Below are 27949 nucleotides of genomic sequence, written 5' to 3' on the forward strand. Positions count from 1 at the left end.
ACAACTCTGAAAAATATTGGACAGTTTGGACCACGTTGAAAGGAATGTCACACACAAACACCTGCCCCACTCCCAAGATTCCCGTAAATAGATTAATGCCCAAAGGGCCTGCCACTTGCTTGTTAGGGAAAGGGTAGATGCTCACAGAGGCTTTGGGGAGGACAGGAAACATCCCACTGATACTTGGTCCCTGTGACACTCATCAGGTGTTTGGCTTAGAAGAGGAAGACCCCACAGAGCCATTCCAGGTCCCCTACCCAGTATCTCCCTGAAAGGGGGGCAGAACACCACTCTGGGGACTTCAGGGATGTGACTCAGCCTGCAGGGCCCTAGCTGGTCTCCAGGCTCCATGTCACACACATGGTTTTCTTTTTCTTTTTTCTTTTTGTAAAGTCGGCTCCACGCCCAGCATGGAGCCCAACACAGGGCTTAAAACCCATGACACCAAGTCAAGACTTGAGCTTAGCTTAAGAGCTGGATTGGGGCACCTGGGTGGCACGGTCAGTTAAGCAGCTGACATTTCAGCTCACACCTTGAACTCAGGGTCCTGGGACTGAGACCCACGTTGGGTTCTGTGTGCTCAAGACTTTCTCCCTCTCTCTCTGCATGCCCTCCCCCCAAATAAATAAATCTTAGAGAAAGAAAAGAATTGGATGCTCTAAGCCATGCAGGCACCCCCAGATGGTTTCCTAAGTACAGGGGGCCTCTGCCCTCGGAATGCCCATGAAGCCATCCACAGCTTTGGAGAATGTCACCATGGGGGTGTCTAGAGGAAGCCCCCTCGCCTTAAACGCTTGTATTGATAAACAAGCAATTCTAAAGTAAGTGAGCTGCGCCTTCAACTCAAGACATTAGGGGAAATGAAACAAAAATCAAAAGAAAGCAGAAGGGGGAAATGTTCAAAATTCCAAATGGAAGTTGAAGAAAGGAAAGGAAACAGAACAGAACAGGTAAAATTGAAAGAGCTGTTTATGTGAAAGGACTAGTCAATAAAATGATGTGAGTGTGTGTGCGTGAGCTCCTTCCTTCATTCTGAATTACTTTAAAAAAAAAATCCCGTCTTTATATATTTGTCATCTAGCTCCTTGCTCTCTCCGTTACATTCTAGTAACATGAGAGCTGATTTCATTATTCTTACAACCACTCTAATAGTGCAACATCGAGAGACAGCAAGGTGTGGGGAGGAGAGGGCAGGAACAAGGTGTGGGGCTGGAGCATCCTCTCAGCTGGTGGGGCGGGGGGCACGGGAGCCCCCGGGACGTAGAAGTGATCCTTAAAGACTCGGCGGCATGATTAAAACCCCCTTCCTGCCTTTTCGGGATAGTCCGCGAGATAGCAGGAAAGGGTGAAATACTCTTTCCCACTGACTTTGTCCCCACCACAGAACCTTCTGGAACATGCAACTGTTCTAAGACCAGCAACAGGATCCTCCAGACACACTCAGATTACGGTGAAGGCAAGCTAAAAGGAAGGAAATACAAATGCAGCTTCTGGAAAGAGAAAAGGAACCGCCACTGTGATAAGGAAGAGGCTAACACAATTTTTTTTAAAAAATGGCTTATTTTATGCCATTAATTTGAAAATGGTGATAAAAAAAGGTGGAACTCTGTTAGGGCTACACAATACCTCCATTAATTTGGAGAGAGTAGATATCTTTTCAATAACTGAGTCTTTACATCCAGAAATGTGTGTTAGCATGCGTTCAAGTCTTTCCTCGGATCTGTGTGCGTAGTTCTACAGTTTTCTTCAGCGAGGTCTTACACAGTTTTCATGCTTCTTCCTGGGAGAGAGCTCTGAGTTTTCCATTTGGATAATGGGATGATGGAAGGTATCACCCACAATAGCAGCTCAAACCACAGAAGACCTAGGAATTAGTCTACAGAACAGCCGAGACACTTTGGCAAAACAATGTAAAGAGAGCAATGTTAGTGGGCAGACATCAAAATCCACTCTCGAGCCACAGCCCTTAAAACCGTGGGACAGCAGCTCTGTGAGGGACAGCCACCCAAGGGGACACCCTCTGCAACAGTAGGGAACGCGCTGTTGAAAAACCCCACAACGTGGATGCATTTCAAAGACAGTACGCTGAGTGATTAAAGCCAATCTCGAGAGCTTCCTAACTCTATGTTTCCCTGTATATGACCTTCTGGAAAAGAGAAAACTATGTTGAAGAACACATCATTGGCCTCTTCGTGAGTGGACGGGAAACACTAGAGAGGGGCGGTCTGAGGGAGTTTGCCGGAGGATGGAAGTGTTTTGTTCACGGCGACGATCACATGAATATGTCTATAGAAATGTACAGGTCTGTGTACCCAAAGAGGCAAACTTTCATAATTTTTCAGCAAATTTTTAAGGACTTATTCATTTTTAGAGAGAAAGAGAGAGTGAGCGTGGCGGGGGAGGGGGGAGGGCAGAGGGAGAGGAAACAAGAGAATCCCAAGCAGACTCCGCACTGAGCGTGGAGCCCAACACAGGGTTCCATCCCAGGACCCTGAGACCACGACCTGAGCCAAAACTAAGAGTTGGACGCCCAACCGACTCTGCCACTCAAGAGTCCTTTTGTAGGGTGGCTCAGTGGGTTAAGCCTCTGCCTTCGGCTCAGGTCATGATCTCAGGGTCCTGGGATTGAGTCCTGCATCGGGCTCTCTGCTCAGCGGGAAGCCTGCTTCCCCCTCTTTCTCTGCCTGCCTCTCTGCCTTGTGATTTCTCTCTGTGTGTGTCAAATAAATAAATAAATAAATAAAGAGCCCTTTTGTATAAATTTTATAGATTTTACGTATATGGTAATTTTTAAAATCAATAAGCAAAGCCAGTACAGTGGGTAGTGCAGTTCTAAATAAAGAGAGGAACGAAACCAGAACCAGTCCAGACACCTGAGGTTGTTAAAATACAAAAATACAGCCGCCCGGCAGGTGGTTTGCACAACAGGATAAACACACTTAATACGACTTAACTGTACGCTTCCGAGCAGTTAAGATGCTGGACTTTATGCTACATGTATTTTGCGACAATCTTTTAGAAAGTGGCCTTATACTGACCAGTGTCGAAGCTGGGAGAGAGGTATTGGGGGGGGGGGGTCGTGGTCTCACTATATTGCTTTTGTGTCATTTGACATTTTCCATAATAAAAAGCTTTTTTCTTCAAAGACACGGCATTTCAGATCGGTAGTGAAACGCACTAATGAAAGCGGGGAGACAATGACTTTTTGTTTAGGAAAAGTAAGATCTTACCTCAGATGTTTTAAAAGATCGGTCAGCTTTTGGGTCTGCCGGGTGCCGCAGTCAGCTGAGTGTCTGGCTCATGGTTTCGGCTCCCATCATGGTCTCGGGATTGGTGGGATCCAGGTCCCCGTGGAACCCTGCCCTGGGCCCTGTGCTTGGCGGGCGTCTGCTTGAGATTCTGTCTCCTTCTCCTTCTGCGCTTCCTGCTCGTGTTCTTTCTCTAAAATAAATCCATCTAAAAAATTAAAAGAGAATAAAGTCCGTTTAAAAAAAAAGGACCAGTTAGCTTTAAAATTTTTACGTAGGAAAAATAAAAATATGAAACAATGGGAAGACAGCAGGAGGGGGCAGTCTCGTGACCTGGGGAGGAAAGAAGGGCTTGCAAAGCCTAGAAGGAAGCCCAGAAAACATCAAAGAGGAAACAGAGAGGGATGTGGTGACATCACAATTCAAACGTACGTGTGGTTAAAACGCCACCAACACTGACGTTATCAAAAGCTCGGCTGCCAAGGGGGAAAACATACTTCCCCAAGGCCCTGTCACCAATTAGGAACTGTGCCGGGCCCCTCGAGGTCTCTGAGTTTGCTTCCTGTGGCATAAATCTTCAAGCCTTTATCTTTGCTTTTCAAGCTCCTAATCTGAGAGATAGGAGCTCATGATAGTTAGCGATGAAAAGCCCCCAATGCAGCAGATGACGCACAGAGGGAGACACCCCCATTGCTGTTAATGACATCAGGACCCGGAAGAACGGAAGTGTGTGTGTGTACTCGGGCTCTCCCACGGAACGTCCCCGGCCTCGGTTTGTCCATCTGTACATGGGGCCGATGAAGGACCCTGCTCAGCCTGGTGCCCAGCAGCAGGGTCAGACCTAGAGAAATGTCAGCTACTCATTTCTGGGTGACAGACGGGTTTATGGAGGACGGTGGTGGTCTCGGCAGGAACTTCGTTTCTTCTGTGGAGATTTCTGTTAATTCCGCCCTGGACCATGAGGAGGATTACTATTACAATCAAGAGAAGATTACTAACATGTATCGTTATTTTTCTTTTTTAAGAAGTGACTCAAGAGGGTGCCTGGGTGGCTCAGTGGGTTAAGCCTCTGCCTTCAGCTCAGGTCGTGATCTCAGATTCCTGGGCTCGAGTCCTGCATCGGGCTCTCTGCTCGGCTGGGGGCCGGCTTCTCTGCCTACTTGTGATCTCTGTCTAGTAAATAAATAAAATCTTTAAAAAAAAAAAAAAAAAAAGAAGTGACTCGGAGATGAACTGAACATCTGAAAGAGATTTCAAGGAAGGAGGAGGAAACCAGGATGCTTGGGCTAGCCTGTAGTCTTTGGGAGAACAGTCCCAAGTGCATGCATGGGTGGGTAGTGTTCCTGCGCCACCTGTGGAGGTCTCCTCTGCGGGGCGCTGGAGCCAGAGGGGCAGGCGGCTTGACACGGCACAAGGTAGTGAGTGTCAGGACACACTATAGAAAGTTCCTATCTGAGTAACTAGCGAAGGTTATCTGGAGGGGACATCTGAACTCACTCTTGAAGGGTGAGTTCTCAAGTTGTTCTCAAGTTGGGGTCGGGGAGGGGAGGGGGTTTCCGGAGGACGGAACGGGCACAGGAGAGCATGGCCAAGTTGGGGAGGAGCAGGATGTCCAAATGGATCCTTCCAGGAGCCGGGGAGCCAACAGGGCTAAAGTGGTGGGCTGAGGCTTGTGTGGGTCTCTAAGAGGCTTTCAGTCACCCCCGGGTGACACAAAGCCCAGGATTTTTGGAGCAGAGAGACTTTTCATTCATCCTATTTCACAAATACTTATGGAGTGCCCTCCGTATTATCATCCCTTACCCCAAGCGTTCTGTTGCTCGTGTAACAAACTACCACAAGCTTGGTGGCTTAAAACAACAGAGACTTATTGTCTTCCAGTTCTAGATGTCAGGAATCTGAAATGGGTCTCAGTGGGGTAAGGCCAAGCTGTGGGCAGGACTGTGCTCCTTCTGGAGGAATAGAAGCAAATTCATTTCCTTGTCTCCAGCTTCGGGAGCCTGCCTGAGTTTCTCGGTTCATGCCTTCTTCCATGTTCAAAGCCAGCAATGTCCAGCAGACTCTTCTGAAAGAGGTGATCTCTCTGGTTCTGACTCTTCCGTTTCCCTCTGCCCCATTCGAGGCCACTCATAATGGCCCTGAGTCCACCCAGGGAATCCAGGATAATCTCCCCCCAATTCCAGGTGCATTGATTAGCAACTTAATTCCATTCTCAACCTTAGTTCCCCGCTGCCACGTAACATAACATATTCACAGGTCCCAGGGATGAAGACATGAAATCTCTGGAAACTATAATTCTGTCCCCCGCACAGACCCATCATGGGACACCATGGGACAACTACCCAAGGACGTGAATACTACGATGTGTGGACCATAGGGGGCCTTCGACGCACACCCCCTTAGATTCCCAGCTCGAGCTCCTTGGTTGGAGTTGATGGGATAAACACTACCACCTTGGCTCAGGTGCCTATGGAAAGGAAAGCTCAGTCTGGTTTTCTAGTCATGTCTATGGTCCACTCATGATGCTTTGTTCCCATCTCTTATTTGCCAGCTAGGCCAAGGTCCCCTCCAGAGGAGACTCTCATGGTGCTGGGCGTAGGGGTGAGGAGATTTCGGTTTCGGGCAACTACACCACCACCCTTCCGTGGTTTCCCATTACACCTGGCTTCTTAAAACCGAGGACAACCGCAAAAGTCCTAATGTGACACTGCTCTTCCTACCCCTCCCCCCAACCCCAGAGTGCGTAAATCCATTCTTTGTTCTGCACAGTGGACAAAACAAAATTAGGACGCAGAAAACAGGTGGTTTTTAATGAACATCCAGTGTTTGGGAAAACTAAGGTGAGAAGGTTAGGGGTGCTTGTTTCAGGGTGACAGGCCCTGGGTGTCTGCTTTCTCATCCTCGTGCCACCACTGGTCTCATTCCGAGATGTGCCCTCCCGCCGAGGGACCCGAGGAATGTTTTCCACGCTTACCCTCCATTTACGCTGGCTTCCAGCTGTATTTTCGACAGGAGGTTTCTGGTTGTGCAATAAGCATCTTAGGATGTAGAAACAGGTCAGGCAGCAGGTAAGGTCAGCTTAAGGTCATTTAAACTGGTTACAGGCAACTTCTGGGCTGTTGGGTCCACACCGGAGCCCCAGCTATCAAAATAAAGAAATAAACAAAAGTTTTAAAAACTTCTATGGGGGAAGAAAAAAAAAAAAAAACTAGAGTGGGGCTGGCTTTGATACACTCCTTTCTCACACCGCCAATAACTCCAGATCCATAACCCAGGCCTGTTGCTTTAGTTCCCTAAACGGCCCAGCATCCGTCTTCTCTCCGTCCTGATGCCGCCATCCGACCTGGACTCCAGCAAGATGCTCCCAGCCAGCGGCTCCACATCCTCTCTGCCCCCTTCCGACCCGTTGTTTATCACGTCAGCCTGAGATCTTTTTTTTTTTTTTAATATTTTATTTATTTGTTTGACAGAGAGAGAGAGAGAGAGATCACAAGTAGGCAGAGAGGTAGGCAGGAAGCAGGCTCCCTGCTGAGCAGAGAGCCCAATGCAGGGCTCAATCCCCAGAACCCCAGGATCACAACCGGAGCCAAAGGCAGAGGCTTTAACCCACTGAGCCACCCAGGCGCCCCTTCCTGAAGATCTTTTTAAAACAGAGAGCTGCTCATGCCCCACTCCGCCCATATAATTAATGCCTTTCCCCGGTCCTTAATCTAGGACTTCAGTCCTCACATGGCCTGCAAGACCCTTTACGCTCGAGACCTTTCTTCTCCTCCTGCTTCATGCTAGAGGCCATCTCGTGGCGCCCGCTGCACCCCCCGCACCCCAGTGCGCATCTGCGGACTTGCAGCTCCCCAGCCTGCTCTTCTTGCCTAAGCGCCTCCTCTGGTCTCTGAAACTGGCCGCCCAGCCGTCTCCCACCCCCAGCAGCCCCCAGACAATGGCGGATGAGAGCATTTACGCCGCCCCCCATAAACGCCCAGGATCCTCACCTGGGTGGATCCTTCTGCGGTGGCATCATGGCGGCCTACGAGCAAGTTCAAAAGGGGCCCCTGAAACGAAAAGGCGTTGCAGAGCTTGGCGTCACCAAGCGAAAGGAGAAAAAGAAGGGCAAAGACAAGGCAAAACTCCCGGAAGCGATGGGAACGAGCAAAAAGAATGAGGAGGAGAAGAGGCGCGGCCTGGACAAGCGAACCCCTGCCCAGGCGGCCTTCGAGAAGATGCAAGAGAAGCGGCAAATGGAGAGGATCCTAAAGAAAGCATCCAAAACCCACAAGCAGAGAGTGGAGGACGTCAACAGACACCTGGCCACCCTCACGGGGCACTACGACATTCCCAAAGCCAGCTGGACGAAGTAGCCTCCGCACCCAGGGTCTGGAGTGGCATCAAGGGGAAATGGAAGGCAAAGTTGGGGTCATGTTTGGTGCCTTTGGTCTTTTCTAGAAACATACTTTTACACACACTCTTGCGTCTTCTGCTGAGACAAGTGCTTTCCAAAGCAGTATGCCCTCTTTCTGGAACTTGATTAAAGTAATAAGACTGTCCTTTTACTCTATTTTGGCTTGTCAGTAGCACAGACGATAAACCTTTTTAGTTTGGACTGGAAATTTTTGCAAGTTTACCCAGAGATTAAGGTTATTTCTGTGTGTCACAGAAAAGTGTCTTTACCTCCCAAGTTGCGTCTAACTCTGACAGTCAGCCAGCTCTCTTTCCCCGGATGAAACAGACTCCAGAAGATGAGGAGCTAATGCCCCCACGGGGCCCTGCGTGAGCTGTCCTCCCAAGCCTCTTCTAGCTTGGGGATTAGGCTGTTCCTTCGAGAGCCTAAGGGAGCCGCTTGAACCTTCATGGCCTTCAGAATGCCTCCCCAGCCACGTGGTTTGTGAGACAATGTAGTTTGGGAAGCAGAACAACTGTCTAAGGCAAGAATGAGATGCATGCCTTGTCCCTATCTGAGCCTGTGGCTGGCATGCAGCCTCTTCCCCTGGTGTCTCTGTTCCAGACATGTCTAGAGGGTGTTGCCACGGCAGACATCACTAATCAAGCATGGCATCCCTTTGTAATAGAACCCTGACACAGGCTGCCATACTACCCTTGACCCTGGGCTCTAAGCAACTCCTGGGTTTGTTCAGAGTTGCTACATGACATGTAGCCCGCTTGGCCTTTCTGGCCTAAGGACACCTCAGGGGTGACAGGACCTGGGCAGAGCCCCCAGCACAGACAGTGTAGTCAAAGGGGAGAACCCAGATCCTGGTGCTGGAGAGCTGTGATCTCTGAGGACCTACCAGTACCCTACTTGCTGAGGATCGAACTGCATAGACTATTGGGAGGAAGACTCTGTTGACCTAGGTAGTGACAGAATAGAATAGCAAAGTCAAAAGAGAAAAACCCAAGTGTTGTGTTTGAAGCTGTCCCCTATGAATGGAATAAAGCAAAAAAATAGTTATTAAAAAAAAAAGATTTTATGTATTTATTTGAGAGAGAGAGAGAAAGAAAGCACAAGTAGGAGTAGGGGCAGGGACAGAGGGAGAAGCAGACTCCCCACTGAGCGGGGAGCCCAACCCGGGGCTCGAGCTCCCCACTGAGCGGGGAGCCCAACCCGGGGCTCGAGCCCAGGACCCAGAGATCATGACCTGAGCGGAGGGCAGATGCTTAACCCACTGAGCCACCCAGGTAAGGGATGTTATTCTTGATAATATGGATGGGATTCAATCAGCTGAAGGTCTAAAGGGCAAAAACTGAGGTTTCCCCCAAGAAATGCTGCCTCAAGAGTGCAGGAACTCCTGCCCGAGTCTGCAGCCTATCAGTCCACCCTGCAGAGTTAAGACTTCCTAGCCCCGTATTCATGGGAGTATCTCCAGCCATCTCCTCTATTTATCTATCTATCTATCTATCTATCTGCCTGCCTACCATCTGTCATCTCGCTCTCTCCTGTGGGCTGCATTTCTCTGGAGAAGATAACCCATTCAAGGGGTTACCCTTGACGGGCTGCGTTCCCTCCTCCATCTTTTTCCCATTCCCCTACTCTTCCACGTCCCAAATAAACTACTTGCAACTGAAGCCTCTTCCCGAGGCCTGCTTCTTCTTCTTCTTCTTTTTTTTTTTTTAAGGATTTTATTTATTTGACAGAGAGAGAGATCACAAGTAGGCAGAGAGGGGGAGAGAGAGAGAGAGGGAGGCGGAAGCAGGCTCCCTGCCTAGCAGAGAGCCCGATGTGGGACTCGATCCCACGACCCTGAGATCATGACCTGAGCGGAAGGCAGAGGCTTAACCCACTGAGCTACCCAGGCAGCCTCCGGGGCCTGCTTCTAAAGGCGATCACTCTAAGAGCCGTCTTCAGCTTCCTGAAGGTGCCATGCAGGGTGTGTCCACGGGTTTCCCAGGATTAGTTATGAGGCTCCTGTGTCCCAGGAACTACCTTTCCTCCCCGACCTGCATGTCCCATCCCTGGAGGACTAGAACGCTTTGCCCAGAACTGTCCCACTCTCCAAACTGAAAATCCGGCGCCCACAACCACCCCCCACCCGCCCGCTCAGCCTCAGCCCAGCAGGATGCCTGGTCACCCCACGCCCTGGCTCCCGTGGGGAAGCCTTTGCACATGCTGTTCCCTCTGCCCGAGAAAACTTCCTCCACGTCTCTAGTTCATTTCTTCCGATCATCCTTTCAGATCTCGCCCACATGTCACCTCCCCAAGGAGACCTTTTCTGATGGCCACCTGGGCCAAATCTGAGCACCACGAATTCCTTCACGGGGGTTCCTCGAGGCCTCGCTTCACATTTGCACACATAGCACTATCTCATCCCTGTCGGTCTCGTGCATGAGAGCGTGCACTGTGTTGGGTGGTCTGCTGTGGACCCACAAGAGGGAACTCAGGAGAGTCTCAGGAAAACAGATTTTATTCCATCCCGAGTCCTAGAAAGAGCAGGCATGCCATTCCTCGCGAGGCTAAATGGGGAAGCCTCAGCAAGGTCCGGGGGCAGAAGTCAGGAGCGAAGGCAGGTGTGGCCAGGACTGGCTAGTTTGAGTAATTCCAGTGGGCTCTTAGCTACAGACTTAATTCCTGGTTGCACGGCATCTGGCCCTGGGGTGATTAAGGCCCAGAAATACTGCTTCTTGCATGATAGGGGCCAGATAGAGGAAATATGGCTTTGGATTCATTAGTTTGCATCTCCAAGGCATGCTCCTGGCTGAGCCCTTTGCTATCTCTAAGAATTGTCTAACTCCAAGAAGGGCAGTTTACCCGACCCAGAAAGGCTTTTAAGATATCAAACCACCATAACATACAAAAAATAAAAAATAAATTGGGGTTTACTCTTCATTGATTCCTAGCCCATGTTAGGCATGCAAGAAATGCGTTGAAGGAATGAATTTCCAGGACAGTGAAAGGTCTGTAGCTCCCTTCCCCTGGCTCTCCTGTGAGGGAGTACTGGGTACTAGGTACTAGCTCTTGTCCTGTGGACAAATGGAATCAGAAGTAAATGCATGGGAAAGATCTCAGGAGGCAGAGAGCACAGAGTCCAGGAGGGTAATTTTTCAAAAATTTTTGCTGTTATACAAGCGATATTTCAGATAAACCAAAGAGAGAAATGACTCAATCTGAACAAGAGAGAAAATAGCCTGGAAAAAAAAAACAAAAACTGGGCAGAGTTCCAGCACTTAAAGGAGAATTAACACCAATTCTACATAATCTCTCCCAAAAAGTAAAAGAGGAGGGAATGCTTCCCGATTATTTTAGGAAGCGAGTATTACCCTGATACCAAAACCGGAGACGGCACAATGATGGAAAACTTCAGACTCATATCCCTTATGAATACAGATGCCAAAAGACTTCAACAATATATAAAAATATATATACACTATGAACAAATGTGGCTTGTTTTAGAGATGCAGTACTGGGTCAATATTCAAAAATCCATGTAATCAACCATATAAACAAGCTAAAGAAGGAAAAAAATCACATGATGTTCAGAATTGATGTGGAAAAAGCATTTGCAAAATTCAACGCCCATTCATGATAAAAAAAAAAAAAAAAGCAAACTTCAGAAAACTAGGAAGATAAGGGAAATGTCTTAACTTGATAAAAGATATCTATAAAAACCTACAGCTGTCATTAAACTTACTGGTGAAAGGCTGACTGCTTCCCCCTTGAAGCCAGGCAAAGATCTCAGAATCACCACTGTTGTTCAACATAGAAAGTTCTAGACAGTACAATAGGGCAAGAAAAGGAAATAGATCTCTGTGGGTAACACAAGGGTTCTTGTGGCGACGGAAATGTTCTTTACCTTGATAGTATCAGTGTCAATACTTAGTTGAGATATTGTAATATGATTTTGCAACATATTACCATCAGGGGAAACCAGGGTTTTCCTGTATTATTTATTGCAACTACATGTGAATCTACAATGATCTCCAAGTTAAAATTTTAATTTAACTTTAAAAAATACCAGTACAGGGGCTCCCAGGTAGCTCAGTGGGTTAAGCTTCTGTCTTTGGCTCAGGTCACGATCTCAGGGTCCTGGGATCGAGTCCCACATCAGGGTCTTTGCTTAGCGGGGAGCCTGCTTCCCCCTCTCTCTCTGCCAAATAAATTTTTAAAAATCTTTTAAAAAGAAAGAAAGAAAAAATTAAAAATACCAGCACTGGGTACTAGGTACTAGCTCAGGACTAGGTACTAGCTCAGACCAGTGCAATTAGAATCTGTGGCTATGGGTTCTAGGCAGTGACATTTTTTCTTTTTTTAAGTTTCTCAGGTGATTGTAATATACAGTTGGGACTGAGAGCCACTGATTTAATGACACATGATCAATATTTTTCCAGGTCAGATACTTCTACCGCATAATTCTTACCAGAGCATTACATTTCAGCATGTACCAGAGTCTATTTAAACAATACCCTACTATTTGACAAATAGGTTGTTTCCAATGTATTGCTATTACAGATAATAGCCTTCTAGATTAATGTTTGGACACACCTATCACTTCCTTTACTAGACCATGAATATGTTTAAGGCTTTCTATCTCGTTTAATTGTCACCCAGAAAGGTTGAACAACCCCACTGGTTTATGTGTGCATTTTTTCCCAAGTACCTGACAATAGAAGGTTAAAATCTATGCTAGATGAGAAATGTTTCTTTGATGTGTTAATTTATACCTTTGAGGTAGATTTTTTCACATGTTTATTGTCTACTTGTATTTATTCCTTCGTGAATTACTAGTTCACATACTTTCCCATTTGTCTGTCGGAGTACACCGCGTCTACTTACAAGAGCTCTTAACAAAGAGGAAAGGAAAGACATTAACCCTTTTCAGTCATTCATGCTGCAAGAATTTCCCCCAGTTTTTCAATGGCCATTTCATTGTGATAGTGGTACTTTTTCCCACGAGGAGGTTGGTAATTTTTATGTAGACAAACTATCCGTATTTCCCAGAAACGTCCACATGCAAATTTTGTACAGCTTTCTAGCAAAAATGTACAGGAAATATATATTTTTAAAGATTTTATTTATTTATTTGACAGAGAGAGATCACAAATAGGCAAGGAGGCAGGCAGAGAGAGAAGAGGAAGCAGGCTCCCTGCTGAGCAGAGAGCCCGATGCGGGGCTCAATCCCAGGACCCTAGGATCATGACCTGAGCCAAAGGCAGAGGCTTTAACCCATTGAGCCACCCAGGCGCCCCAGGAAATCTTTTTTTTTTTTAAAGATTTTATTTATTTATTTGACAGAGAGAAATCACAAGTAGTCGGAGAGGCAGGCAGAGAGAGAGGGGGAAGCAGGCTCCCCCCCAGCAGAGAGCCCGACGCGGGACTCGATCCCAGGACCCTGAGATCATGACCCGAGCCGAAGGCAGCGGCTCAACCCACTGAGCCACCCAGGCGCCCAGGAAATCTTTTTTTAACTAAGAAATTTTATTGAGAAGGATCAACTTTTTTTTTTAAGTAGGCTCTCTGCCCAACGTGGGGCTTGAACTCCCAACTGTGAGACCAAGAGTAGGACGCTCCACTGACGGAGCCAGTCAGGCGCCCCTGAAAAGGATCAAATAACGCTTGATGGAGAAACACTCCATCTTGCTGAATAGGAACACAAGAATTCTCAAAACTCCGCACTGTATAAACAAAGATACGCCAAACAAAACTCCAAAAGAATTCTTATTTCAGAACAGTAAGGATATAGATTTGACCTAGAATCCAAAGTTCATCTGGAAGACCAAAAAGATAAGCATGGACCGGCACAGCCCCAAAAAACAGAAGTTGTGAAAGGGGTTTTGCCCTTTAGTAAAATCCTAATATTAATGATAATAATTAAATGGTGCAGCATTAGTACAGAAATAAAAAGTCAGCGTAACAGAGCAGATGGCCCAGACACGGACACAAATAGACTTAGGAATTTATGCTACAATCAAGGTGACGTGGAGAATCAGAGGACCAGAGCATGGGGTATATACGCAATGGCATCTTATTTAGCCACGAGGAAGGAGGAAACCTGATCCAAGTTCCCAGGGCTAGTAATTGCGGCGCAAGCTTGCCCCAGAGTCTGTCCTTGCTACCACAGGAGGTGGTGTTGAGGCCGGCAGGTCTGCGGTTGTCGGCGGGACAAACCTGGGCCACTGCTCTTGGCCATGCTACGAAGCCTGGGGGAACTATGGGCTGGCCCGAGCCTCGTGGCAGGCTGGCCCTGGAGGGCTGGGGACCTCCACTTATTAAACCCTTATGGCATACCAGGCATGGGCACTAGGTGCCTTCTGGACATGACCTCATTCCCTGCTCACGCCTCACTGTGAGCCTTTGAGGAAGATTCTTTTAGGACCCACGTGTGCCAGGGAAGGAAGAAGTGGAGATTCAGAGGGATTAGGGAACTTGTCCAGAGTCTCACGGCAGGAAGGGATGGACCCAGGATCGTCGTCCACGTCAGTTCTGCCGGAGCCCGAATTTCCACTCTCTTGTGATCTCTTGCATGTTTTTCCTTATCTTCCACCCCGGGTCAACATTTTGTGATCGTTGGGGACTTGTTGTGCTTGGTAGGTTCTCTCTCCCCTCCTATGTTTACCCACACTCGCGGGCTGCTTTTACATGGAGTCATAAATGGAATTACGTTGTGCCTTTTTAGTGCAGTCTTTTCTGTTCTGATTTTTGTGGTTCTACCGCCCTCCCGCATTCTCCTCTGCCCCCAGGGCCCTCCCTGGCAACCTATAAAAACCAGCTGTGTGACCTCCTCCAGTTGCCTTCATTCTCACACACTGCTTCACTTTCCACACGCGTGTGTGCACACGCGCACCCCTTCCCCCTCCTACCCGGCTTCCGACGGCACCTCCACTTCCCTCATCCCGGCTCTCGTGCTTTCCACTTATACGGACCCCTGTGCTTACACTGAGCACCCCACCCCTCCGAAAATCCACGATAATCTCTCATGTCAAGGTCCTTAACTGAAATTACAGCTCCGAAGTCCTTCGTGCCGAGTAAGGTAATAGATTCTGGGAATTCGGATGTGGACATCCTGCGGGGGAGGATCTCCCCCTGCCCCCCAACTCCCAGGTCTCTACTCCCTACCCCCCACCCCTGTCCCGTTTCCAGTTTTCTGATGTGTCTTGATTATTTTTTTCCCGAACGACTACGCACTGTATACCTATCCTTTCCATTCCCTGATTTCTTTTTGCTAACAGCACAGCTCGGTGACGGCCCCCACGGCCAGAGCCTCGGCATGCAGCGAAAGTTCCAAGACTCGAGAGGAAATCCAGTCGGCAAAAAGGAACGTGACATCCACGAGGCCAGACAGCGGGCATGAGACAAAGCAGGTCGCTCAGGGAGCCTGACAGGTGGGCGGACGCTAAGGCCTGGGAACCATGGGGATGCGGGGAGCTCCAGGAGGCAGACCGGCTTCAGGGGCTGTGTCACCCGGGAGCCCCGGCCATGGGACTGGTTCACAGGTGGGTCTGGGCCATCAGGAGAGGAGCCTGGCAAGATGCAGGAGGAATCCCAGTCCTGGGCAAGTGACCAAAATAGGCATTCAGGAATGGAGAACTCAACACCCATAAAGCAACTCCACAAATATTTATTTAGTGGCTGCCACAAGCCAGGTGCGGAGCTGAATGGCAGCTTACCTGGAGGACGAGACAGGCATGGGCCATCCCTGCCTTCCCACAGCTCCTGGTCAGGGGAGGAGCCAGCCAGGAGAGAGGCTGTTACTATGCGCTCTGCTAAGTGCGTTGGTGGGAGCTAAAGAATCCTATGGGAGAATGGGGGCGGGGCAGGCAAGAATGAAGGATTCATCCCACTGCGTGCATCGGGGTAGGCTCACTGCACTAATACACCACCCGCCAAGTCTCAATGACTCCATGCGATCAAGTTTATTTCTCACTCATGTTGCAATCTGAGTGCTGGTTGGGGAGAGGGCAGGTGGGGCTCTGCTCCACACAGTCATTCAGGGATCCAGAGTCCTTTTATCCAAGGGGTCCGCTGCCCTCCCGCGCAGGGAGCGTTCTCCATGGGGTCCCCTGCATCCACCTGGCAGAGGAGGAAAAGACAGACTGAAGAGAGAGGGTGACCTAGGAGGTTTTTAACTGATTGGGATTTGAGAATAGGTCTTCAAGCCGTAGCCATGAGTCACAAGGCCCCACCACCTGCATGCGAGTGAACACATCGCAGTCGGTGCTGCACCAGACTTGGGAGGACAGAGGAAACTTCCTAGAGGGCTGGTTTTTAAGCTGATACCTGGCGGGATGTTACATAAGATCTACCAGATAAAGGGAAGAAATGGAGGAGATGAAGGAGAAATTGAGAAGACCCTGCCTTCGGCTCAGGTCATGATCTCAGGGTCCTGGGATCGAGCCCCGCATCGGGCTTTCTGCTCTGCACGCAGCCTGCTTCCTCCTCTCTCTTTGCCTGCCTCTCTGCCTGTTTGTGATCTCTGTCAAATAAATAAATAAAATCTTAAAAAAAAAAAAAAAAAAAGAATGCAGAGCCTGGCTGGCTCATTCAGAGGAATATGCAACTCTTTATCTCAGGATCGTGAGTTCAAGCCCCACACTGGGTGTAGAAATTATTAAAAATAAATAAATAAACTTTAAAAAGGAAGGAAGGAAGACAGAAAAGAAAGAAAGGCATAATTCTTATCTTCCTTTAGGAATGCATAACATTGACATTCATGGCAAGCTAAAGGGAAAGAAAGTTTTGCTTGTCTACAGGGCAGAAGGGAAGCTGTGGTGGCGCTGGATCAGGGCGGTTATCATAAGGGTTAAGGAATTTATCCCAATAATCAAAGACCCACAGAAGGTTTTTCAACTGAGGATCAAGTTGGCTTTCTAGAAAAATCTCTCTGGCTTCTGTGTGAAGAAGAGATTGGAAGGGGACCAGAAAAAATACCAGAAGAGCAATGGTCTGAGAAAAGATGGCAGTGTCAGCTACAAGAGCAGCTGTAGGAAGAAGTACACAGTCTCAGATGGGAAGAAACGGGATTTCGAGAACTCATGATGGATTAGGTGTGCAACTAAGCAGAAGACAGGAATAAGGACAAGGGCTGGGTTTCCATCTCAGAAGAGTGAATGGTCGGTGATTCCGTGATTCCATTTACCAGGAAGGGCAACCCTGGCTATCTGGAGTGTTTTTAAATGTTGGACTTGTTGAATTTTGGTGTCTAGGGAACATGTAGAGAAGGATCCGCTTCAGGCAGTTATCACTGGGTCTTCAGACCAGTGATCAGACCCAATGGAAGAAAACAAGCACATTGCATCATGAAAATCAAGAAAAGAAATAATTTCATGAAGGTGTGGGTGGTCCACAGGATAAAGCAAAGGAAGAGCTGAAAACGGTCCATCCCTCAGGGAAGTCAGTGACATTCACAACCCCCAGACTGCAGAGGACTGCGGAGAAGGAGGCGCACCGCAGGCAAACACGCCTGCGCAGCTCAAACAGGGCATGGCTGAAGAGGAAGAAAGGGGTTCAGGACAGCGTCCGAGGGGTCTTTGATCTGCCAGCGGCAGGCATTCTTCATTTTCAGAAGGAAGAAAGGAAGATACCTTTCCTTGATCATCTTGGCACTTTGTAAGTTCTTTGGAACTTAAGCACTATCCTGGAGAAAGGAGTAGTGAATCCCAAATTCATTAATTTAACAAATATTTCGGGCGCCTGGGTGGCTCAGTGGGTTAGGCCGCTGCCTTTGGCTCGGGTCATGATCTCAGGGTCCTGGGATCGAGTCCCGCATCGGGCTCTCTGCTCAGCAGGGAGCCTGCTTCCCCCTCCCTTTCTCTCTGCCTGCCTCTCTGCCTACTTGTGATCTCTCTCTGTCAAATAAATAAATAAAATCTTTAAAAAAAAAAAATTTAACAAATATTTCTTAAGCACTTACTACGTGACAGGCCATCACCTGCTGGTGCTTAAGCAGATGGGACTACAGCACTGTCCCCAGCATCCCCAGACCCCCAACCTATTGAATGTGCCTTCTAATGGGGCGGTACGCTTTAAGATGTTTCTACTCACACTTCTGACACCAAATGCATGGGATTTTTTTCCCCATATCAACCTATTTTCCAAGTCTCTGGACTTGCACTGGCTGTCCTATCATTTAATTCCACTTGAACACTAGCTCCCTGGAATTAGCACAGATCCCATAGGTTAAGGACTCAATCCCACAAGATTTCAGACATTTCAGACACCAGTCATCAGTGACCAGTGCCCCCAATGCCTACACTTCTGTCCAACTTGGCTACAAAGTTGGAGATTTCTACAACCACCTGTCAGGTTTGATAATGTCCTAGAAGGGCTCATAAAACTCAGGGAAACATTTTGTTTCCATTTACTGCTTTTTTATAAAGGATATAGCTCTGAAGCAGAGGACTGGATGAAAAGCACAGGGCAAGGCATTGGCGGAGAACACTCGGAGTTTCCATGTCCTTCAGAACAGGCCACCACCCCCCCAAGCCAGCATCCCTACGTGTTCACCAGCCCGAAGTTCTCCAAATCCCATCATTTGGGGGTTTTTATGGGAGTCCCATTACTTAGCCATGATTTATTAAATCATTGGCCATTGGAGATTAACTCCCCAGCCCCTATCTCCGCCCAGCAGGTAGAGGGAGGGAATAAGGCAGAAAGTTCCCATCCTCTAAACCCAGGGCTGGTTTCCCCTGGCCACCCGCCCCATTTGAAGCGCTCGGTATCCCACCAAGAGTCAGCTCATTGGCATAGACTCAGATCTGCTTGGAAAGGCCTATTATGGATAAGAAAAAACACTCTTCTCACCCCATCACCCTAGAAATTCCAGTGACAGAGAAGACACAGGAGCAGGGGTGGGAAGAAAATTCTGGTGTTCAGTTTGAGGTGATTATTCATTTGAAGATGTTTATTAAGCATCGATATGAGACTGTCAAGAAGACAGAGAAATGTGTGCTTAAATCTCAGGGAAGATGGGGCGCCTGGGTGGCTCAGAGGGTTAAACCTCTGCCTTCAGCTCAGGTCATGATCTCAGGGTCTTGGGATCGAGCCCCGCATCGGGCTCTCTGCTCAGCAGGGAGCCTGCTTCCCTTTCTCTCTGCCTGCCTCTCTGCCTACTTGTGATCTCTCTGTCAAATAAATAAATAAAATCTTTTCTTTTTTAATCTCAGGGAAGATGCTGGAGATATTTATTTGGGAGTCTTTAGCATATAGCTCATCTTTAGACTTCAAACTGGTTGATACTAAGTTTCTGCTTCCTGGAAGAAGCAGCCAGAAAAAGAAATTACATTGTTACAGAAAGGTAAACAGTCTTACCGGTATCTTATCCAAGCTTGCAGAATGAAGTTTATAACTTCTCCATCAGAATGGGTTGCGGCTCTTTAAGCCCATCCAGGCATGACCGATCTGGAGCCAGGCAGGGCTGGGCTTGCTGGGAGGGCCAGGAAGACTGCAGAGTTTCCAGCTCTCTCCAGGGCCCCTGCACAGCACCTGGAAACCAAGAGCTGATTTTGTGTCTTCAAAACGATTTGTCGGCCATGCCTGCTAGCATTTTTTTCACCCTGCTGAGACTTGTCAGCTGAAAAGCCAGAAGGAACACATCTGGCTGTTAGAGGAGCAAAACATTGCCAAACTAAGGGACACAGCATTTGGAAAAGTTTTCCATCGTTGGGGGTCATGGGTAATCAACCACGTCATCAACAAATAACACTAACAACTAATAATTAAGCCTTCCTATGTGCCCAGAACTCTGCTAAGAGCTTTGTATTCATCATCTCATTCTAACATTAAACTCGTGAAGTATTATTTTTATCCCCAGTTTTACATATATAAATAAGCACAGAGAGGTTAAGTGATTTGCATGAGGTCACACAGCAAGTAAGTCAAGAAGGAGGAAGCAAACTCAAATGGGTCTGACTCCAGAGTCCTGTGCTTTGGAGGAATACAAACAGCAAATGCCAGAAGCCGCCCATTCTCCTACCCTGCACTCAGTGACCAGAGAAGGTGTGAAGGTCAGGGTCCCCCAACACCAGCCTCCTCACCGGCCCTTAGCCCAGCGACTGCCATATCACTGGTGTCCAGAGCTTGCAGAATGAATGAATAATTGAATGAACAAGCACACAAAAGAATGACTAACATCACCACATCGCAACGCGCTTAGCAATTAGCAAGCCTGTCTCTCCAGCTAGACTGTGAGCTACTGGAGGGCAGAGACGTAGTTGCACATTTTCTAACAAACGGAGTCAAACGTATTGGGTGGGGCTGATACACAGGTTAAAGGGTCTGGGCCCTGAAGGCAGCTCACTCATGTTCCAACCATGCCCCCTCTTCTAGACTCGCTGTGAGACCTTGAGCAAGTTATTCAACCTCTCTGTGCTCCTACTTCCTCCGCTGGAAAATGAGATTAGTAATACCTATTCTTTAAAGATATTTATCAAAATTAAATAAGACCTTGGTGACAGTAAGGTACTCAGTAAACACCTGCTGTGTGTCTGTGGAGCCAGAGAGAAAGAAGTCTCTGCTTGTCCCCTGGTGGGGTAGTTTGCACACTGTAGCCTAGAATAAGTAGCATTGTTGAAGGCGCAGTATGTTCCAGGGACTGAGCTCAGCACCTTATAGGCAGCATCCGGTTTAATCCTTACAAGAATACGAGGGGCGCCTGGGTGGCTCAGTGGGTTAAAGCCTCAGCCTTCAGCTCAGGTCATGATCCCAGGGTCCTGGGATCGAGCCCCACATCGGGCTCTCTGCTCCTTGGAGAGCCTGCTTCCTCCTATCTCTCTGCCTGCCTCTCTGCCTACTTGTGATCTCTGTCTGTCAAATAAATAAATAAAATCTTAAAAAAAAAAAAAAGTACGAGATGGGTTACAAGATGCGTACTCTCATTACCCTGCATTCCCGATAAGGAAGACGGAGGCTGAGAGGAATGAAATAATTGGTCCAAGAGTCACGAAGCAAGTAAATGCAGACAAAGGAATGGGTATATGCTGTGAGGTCAGGAGCCAGGTCTACAGGCTACGGTATCAGACAAACAGAAACAATTCTAGGCTTTCATCCAGGGGGACGCTCACACATGGAATGGATTACAGAAATGAGCCAACAGCCGAGAAGCCACGTAGGGCCACATAGGGGTTGGTGGCTGCCTTCCCGGCCAGGGCACGAAGAGCAGGCGGCGCCCCTGTCTGGGGCCATCGAGGAGGAGCAACCAGAGCCGGGGCTGCCAGATGAGAGGCTAAGCCATAGAGGGAACTCAGCCTCTGCTGCAGACACTCCCTGGACTTGGGAAGAGCGGACCGTCCCACCATCCCATCTCCTGCCCGTCCATCTTTTTGCCTCAACTTAGCTGGAAGTCAGCTGGCCAGGTGGCGGTGGCACCACGGAAATGCCCTCTCAGCTTCGCTTGCAAAAGATCAGGGACTGGACCCAAGATGGAACAGGACAGTGACCTGCGTACTGTCTTGTCATCGGAACCGCAGCGCCTCACATAGTGGTCAGCACATAGGAGACGCTTCCTAAATATGAAGGCAAGACAGAAGTTGGGGTGGGTGGGGGGGAAGCAGGCGGTTCTGAACCTCTGGGAGCAACCCCAGATGCCTACAGAATCCAGGCAGCTTCCACGAAGGCATGGTGCAAGCTGGTTATAGGGAGTGGTGTGGACTGTGTCAAACTGGGGGACCGTGCACACCCCTTCTAAACAGGGCAGCCCTTACAAAGCTGCAGCCACTCTCTGCCAAGCTGGAACACAGACTCAGTGTTGCCAGATCGGCTGACTTTTCAGGAAAAACTGAAAATCCTCCCCAGCCAGTTAAATCTACCACTTTTTAAATACTGGCAAAGGAACCAAATCCAGGTGAGCCTGGGACATCTTGTGGGGCCAGAAAGCAAAGGGGAGCTTATCAAAGACTATTTAGGGTCAAGGTCAAGTCAAGAGGACACAGGGCCAGGCTGCCAGGGCTCCCACTTGACTGAACTCGGTCATTTTTTTAAAAAAAGATTTTATTTATTTATTTGACAGACAGAGAGAGAGATCACAAGTAGGCAGAGAGGCAGGCAGAGAGAGAGGAGGAAGCAGGGTCCCCGCTGAGTGGAGAGCCCGATGTGGGGCTCAATCCCAGGACCCTGAGATCATGACCTGAGCCGAAGGCAAAGGCTTAACCCACTGAGCCACCCAGGCACCCCGAACTGGGTCATTTTTAAGCATCAAAAAGAAAAAATGAATGCGTGATCCTAGAATGGATCCCGGAACAGAAGAAGGACATTACTAAAAAACCAAAACCTAAATAAAATTGTGATGTTAAGATAATAGTAATGTATCAGGGCACCTGCCTGCCTCAGTTAATAGAGCATGTGACCCTTGACCTTGGGGCTGCGAGTTCGAGCCCCACGTTGGGAGTAGAGATTACTAAAAATACAAAATCTTTTTTAAAAAAAGATAATAGTAATGTATCAATACTGATTTCTCAGTTTTTTCAAAGGAACCACAATAACGAAAGATGTTATTATTATTACCTGGATAAGAGCATATGGGAACTCTCTGTACTATCTTTGCAACTTTTCTATAGATCTAAAATTACTCCAGAATCGAAGGTTATTTAAAGAAAATAATGAGGGGAGCCTGGGTGGCTCAGTGGGTTAAGCCTCTGCCGTTGACTCAGGTCATGATCTCAGGGTCCTAGGATCGAGTCCCACATCGGGCTCTCTGGCTCAGCGGGGAGCCTGCTTCCCTTCCTCTCTCTGCCTGCCTCTCTGCCTACTTGTGATCTTTCTCTCTCTCTCTGTCAAATAAATAAAATCTTTTAAAAAAATAAAGAAAATAATGAATGCAACTGGATGAAACACCTTAATAGTCTTTTCAAAGATCACTGAGTTCGTAATGATACTCAGAGAGAGAGAACGAGAAGGAATTCGTCACCATTGGAAGTGGCTGTTGGATCAAATCCTTACCCTGAAAGATAATGATTAAAGAGAAAGAATTGGGACACCTGGGTGCCTCAGTGGGTTAAGCCTCTGCCTTCAGCTCAGGTCATGATCCCAGGGACCTGAGATCGAGTCCCGCATCGGGCTCTCTGCTCAGCAGAGAGCCTGCTTCCCCCCCCCCTCTCTGCCTGCCTCTCTGCCTACTTGTGATTTCTCTTTCTGTCCAATAAATAAATAAAATATTTTTTAAAAAGAGAGAGAAGGAATTTATTTTTTAAGTAGGCTCCACACCCAATACGGGGCTTGAACTCACACCCTGAGATCAAGACCTGAGATAAAGAGTCGGAAGCTCCACTGACAGAGCCGCCCAGATGGCCTCACAGGGAAAGACTTTAATCTGCCCTCGTCAATGAGGGGAGGAAGCTCTTCCTGACAGAAGCATGTCCCCTCATAAATGATGAATGAAGACTAGCACTAGAATTTTACAACCCTGGATGAAATCATTGGCTCAGGATCCATCATCTCCAGAAGCTGAAACCATGAGGTGAAAGGTTCAAGGCAGGCTGGATCATCCTGTGCTGCCAATCATCGGCCCACAGAGCTCCTACTGGTTACAAGTGAAGAAACTGACAGCGCCTAAACCCACTCATCAATCTTAGCTTTGGTAATGAGACAGCCCGTCTCCGAGCCTTCTGGTGTGATTCAACAGGACACCCACAGCACCAACTGGGAAGAATTCTTGCCAAAAATGTCTGGCCACAATCGGATCAGACCTTGAGATCTAGCTTCCAGTGTACCGCAAATACAGGAGCAAAAAGGGTCAAGTTAAGTACACGGCAGGAAAGCAATCAGCCAAAGCCGAGAAGGGAGAGCGTTCTAGCAGTAAGACAATGCGCTTCGTTTCTCCGACAAGTCAATGACCTGGAAAAAAGGGAGGAGAGGCGATTCCAGGCTTAAAGAGACTTGGGAGATCTGATCAAACACAATCTGTGGACCTTGATTGGGTCCTGGTTTGAATCAAGTGTAAAAGACATTTGGGGGAACTGTGGCTATGGAGGGAGTGGATGAGAGCACAGAATTGGGGTTCTTTTTGTTAGGTGTTACAACAGTGTCGTGGCTCCGTAAAGAAGGGTCTTTTTTTTTTTTTTTTTTTTAAGGATGCCTATTGAAATATTTAGGGATGAAAGGGTATTTTGACCATAAATACTTTCAAACACTTCATCCAAAAAAGAAAAAGGACATGCGTATAAAAAGTGATGTATATACGGATATTCCTTATAGGACTCTCTCTACTTTTCTGTACGTTTGAAATGATTCATAATAAAGAACAAAAGACAAGTGCAGGCTGAACAAGCAAATTCACTTAGCCCACAAATATTTACTGAGCACCTACTATGTACCAGGCACTGATCTGCGCCTTGGGGTTGTAGGGATTGAAAAAAGTGTTAAGTCCTTGCCTGCTCTCCTGGAATTACACCCCGTTGGGGCAGAAAGAGAATCAAGCAATCAAGCAGGTAAACTCTAATACCTGTCGAAGTGTAACGTCTGAGAAGCTCTACAGAGAAGAACAAGGACAAGAGGAACGTCGATATTGGGGAGATGCTGCTATTTTATGGGGGATAACGGGGGGAGACTTCTCTGAGGGGCTGACATCGGAGCACAGACCTAAAAGTGAGAAAAACAGCCGCTGAGAGGCCTGGTAGAGGAGCAAGGCGCCTGGGTGGCTCAGTGCGTTACAGCCTCTGCCTTCGGCTCAGGTCATGATCCCAGGGTCCTGGGATCGAGTCCCGCATCGGGCTCTCTGCTCAGCAGGGAGCCTGCTCCCTCCTCTCTCTCTCTCTTTGCCTGCCTCTCTGCCTACTTGTGATCTCTGTCAAATAAATAAATAAAATCTTTTTTAAAAATAAATAAATAAAAGCCATAGGAAGAGCAAGTGCAAAGGCATGAGGTAGCAGCATGCTTCGGGGCATTCAGGAAGCAACAAGGAGACCCACGTGGATCACACAGGAATGCCGAGAGGGTGAGGAGTAGGAGATGAGTTCAGAGAAGCCGTGAAGAAGCAGGGTCAGAAATAAGAGGGGAACTTACACGCCATTCCGGCTCTTACTCTGAGGGAGATGGAAACCATTAAAGGAGGGACATAACCGGACTTCGGGGTTTTCTGCTATTATTCTGTATGGAATACCTAACCATACAAAAGTAGAGAGAACAGTACACGACACTCACATACCCATCACACAGCTTCGTCTCCGGTTCACGCTGAGTCCCCCACACCCTCCTCACCACCAGAACAGATTATTTTGAAGTAAATCCCGGATATCTTACCATCTCACCTATACATATATTCATATATATGTATAAATAAAACATAAAGGCTCCTTTTAGAAAACCCACAACAAAAACACCATCACACCTAAAAAAAAAATGAGTAAGTCCTGAATATTGTAAACTATTGAGTGTTCCATAATTGTTCCAACTGTCTTATCAATAATTTTCATAGTTTGTTTGAATCAGCATCCAAAGAAGAAGAAAGAATCACAATGATTTACAAAGCTCTTGAGTCTATTTTGCTCTCTAGGATTCTCTTTTTTTCTTTCACTTTTATTGAGATACAACTGACGTACAGCACTGTGTAAGTTTAAAGAGTACAGTAAGTTTAAAGAGTACCTGGGTGGCTCAGTTGGTTAAGCATCTGTCTTTGGCTCAGGTCATGATCCCAGGATGCTGGGATGGAGTCCCCCCCTGGGCCCCCTGCTCAGCAGGGAGCCTGCTTCTCCCTCTGCTTGTGCGCTCTCTCTCTCTCTCTGATAAATAAATAAAACCTTAAAAAAATAAAGTGTACAGCATAGTGATTTGACCTACATAAACTGTGAAATAATTATCACAATAAATTTAGTTAACATCCATCATCTCATATAGATGCCAAAAAAAGAAGGACGGAAGAAAGGAAATTGGGGTTTTTTGTTTGTTTGTTTTTTGGTGATAAGAACTTTTAGGATTTACTCTCTTGGCACCCTTCAAATATACCTGTGGCTCTGATAACTGTAGTCATCACGTTGTACCTTCATCCCCGGTATTTCTGTATAATTTGAAGTTTGTACCTCTTGTCTACCTCCCTCTGCTTCCCCTACACTCCACCCTCTGCCTTGTAACCACAAATCTTATCCCTTTTTTTTATGAGTTTGGTTTGGTTTTTGTTTATTTTTAGATTCCACATATAAGTGAAATCATACAGTTTTTGTCTTTCTCCGACTGACTTATTTACTTAGCCTAATGCTATCGAGTTTCATTCATGTTATTGAAAATGGCGGGCTTTCCTTATTTTTTGTGGCTGAATAATATTCCACTGCATATATAAACCGCAACATCTTTATCCATTCATCTGTCAATGGGCAACTGGGTTGTTTTCATGTCTTATCTATTGGAAATAACACTGGAACAAACATAGGGGTGCAGATATCCCTTGGATAGAGTGATTTCATCTCCTTTGTATTTATACCCAGTAGTGAAATTTCCAGATCATGTGGTAGTTCTCCTTCTAATTTTTTGAGGATCCAGGATTCTCCTTCAAATCTATGTTTCTGTTTTATTTTTCTATTGAAAAAACTGGTTCATTTGTCCTATAGAATTTCCTACCATCTGAATTTTCCTGCTTATATCTCCATGGTATTATTTAACACATTCCTCTGTATTTTTTAAAATAAATTGGTAGTTATATCCAGAGACCTCATCAGATTCAAGTTTACTTTTTTTGGCGGGGGCAGAGAGGCAGGATTATTTCATCGATCATTCATGTTGGGGCACTTTTGTTGGAAGATATATGATGTTTGATTGCCCCTTGTGTCATTATAAAAGCAGCTACAAATGATTTTTTTTTTTTTTTGCCTAGATCTGTTAATTCTTTAGAAGTTTCAAAGTCTTGACATTTCAGGGTACCTGGGTGGCTCAGTGGGTTAAGCCTCTGCCTTCCGCCCAGATCATGATCCCCAGGGTTGAGCCCCACATCTGTCTCCCTGCTCAGCCGGGAGCCTGCTTCCGCTCACCACCACCTCTTCCTGACTCTCTGCCTACTTGTGATCTCTCTGTGTCAAATAAATAAATAAAATCTTACAAACAAAAACAAAGTCTTGATATTTCATTTTCTCCTTCTTTCATTAGCTGGAATATACAGATATACAGATATGAAAAGTTTCCTGCATCAGCTATTTGATGACCCTGCACAGGCCAAGCAGAATACATGCCTGGCTCTTTCCCTTTATAAATTTTCAAAGTAATGCATTAAGTCCCTAGTGCATTCCTTCTCTCTGGCCACATAGCAAATTACCTACATCGTGGCTTAAAACAATGCACATTTATTATCTCACACTTTCTGTAGCTGAAGAATCCCAGCTTGCTCAGCTGGGTCTTCTGCTGCAGTCTCTCATCTGGCTGTGATCAAGATGTTGGTGGGTGCTGGGGTCCCACGAAACAGCTGCACTGGGGAAGGATCTGGTTCTGAGATCGCTGACTTGGTTGGAGGAGGGTCTTACACTAAGGGTGTTAACACCAAGAGGCTACCTTGGGGACCACCCTACGGTTGTCCTGCCCCACCCAGCAGCCTCCAGACGTGACTGTTGAGTTTCATTTCTTTGCTCAGTATGACCTGGATTATTTAAATCTTTTTTTTTTTTTTTTAAAGGCAGCTCCACGCCCAACATGAGACTTGAACTCACGACCCTAAGGTCAAGACTCGCATGCTCTACTGACTGGGCCAGCCAGGCGTCCCAGTATGACCTGGATTATTAAAGCATAAAAGGATTATTCTTGGCTGCTGTGTGGCAACTCCAGGGCAGGGGAGCCTGCTGTAAGCATTGCCACAGCCTCATCCTTTGCTACCTCCATATTAAATATTATGACTTAAACATCATAATGACACAAAGGCTGTGAGAACAAGCCCCAAGTGAAAAACATTACCCACCTGGAGCACTTTCTGGTGGCTGTTACTGGAAAACCGCAACTCCGACGGAGCAGAACCAGGCTGCGGACAGGACGCCGCCCGGAGCACCAGCGGGACTTAAACCGGAGGACCCTGGCTCCAAAAAGCACCAATGAGCGGCCTGACGAACCGGCCATATCGACCAATCAGAACGAGGCCCTTCCAACCAATCAGGACAAGGCCCTATCAACCAATCAGAAGGAGGCTTTTTTTTTTCTTTTTTCCCTAATTAGCATATTGGCGGGGAGTGGGATCCTGAGCAGGAGCTAAGACTCGGTTGGGTTCCACCGACGGCTGGGTCCGTCCTGTTAGTGTCTTCCTTCAGCGGGGGCGGGAGCCTCAGTAAAGCCTGTGCCTTTGATTTTTGGGGTCTGGTCTCCTGTCTGTCATTGTAGGGCC

At 47.4% G+C, this 27949-nt stretch overlaps 1 protein-coding gene and 1 long non-coding RNA gene across 3 annotated transcripts; one reads left to right on the forward strand and one right to left on the reverse strand.

Moving 5' to 3' along the window:
- Positions 1–1550: 1550 nt before the first annotated feature.
- LOC132026817 (uncharacterized) lies at positions 1551–27640 on the reverse strand. 2 transcript variants are annotated; one of them, XR_009407005.1, is made up of 6 exons: positions 27533–27640; positions 25243–25397; positions 18979–19152; positions 6223–6390; positions 3231–3456; positions 1551–1895 (listed from the first exon to the last, which is right to left on the reverse strand). It is a non-coding gene; the product is annotated as an uncharacterized LOC132026817 (long non-coding RNA). The 2 variants fall into 2 exon arrangements; XR_009407006.1 differs by lacking the exons at positions 1551–1895; positions 3231–3456; positions 6223–6390 and adding an exon at positions 15261–15741.
- On the forward strand, positions 7263–7603 carry LOC132026815 (protein FAM32A-like). Its single transcript, XM_059415118.1, has one exon. The coding sequence runs from the start codon at positions 7265–7267 to the stop codon at positions 7601–7603; it is 339 nt and encodes a 112-aa protein (XP_059271101.1). The 5' UTR covers positions 7263–7264.
- Positions 27641–27949: the final 309 nt, after the last annotated feature.

Source organism: Mustela nigripes, chromosome 11 (assembly GCF_022355385.1).
Source record: "Mustela nigripes isolate SB6536 chromosome 11, MUSNIG.SB6536, whole genome shotgun sequence".
Taxonomy (NCBI): domain Eukaryota; kingdom Metazoa; phylum Chordata; class Mammalia; order Carnivora; family Mustelidae; genus Mustela; species Mustela nigripes.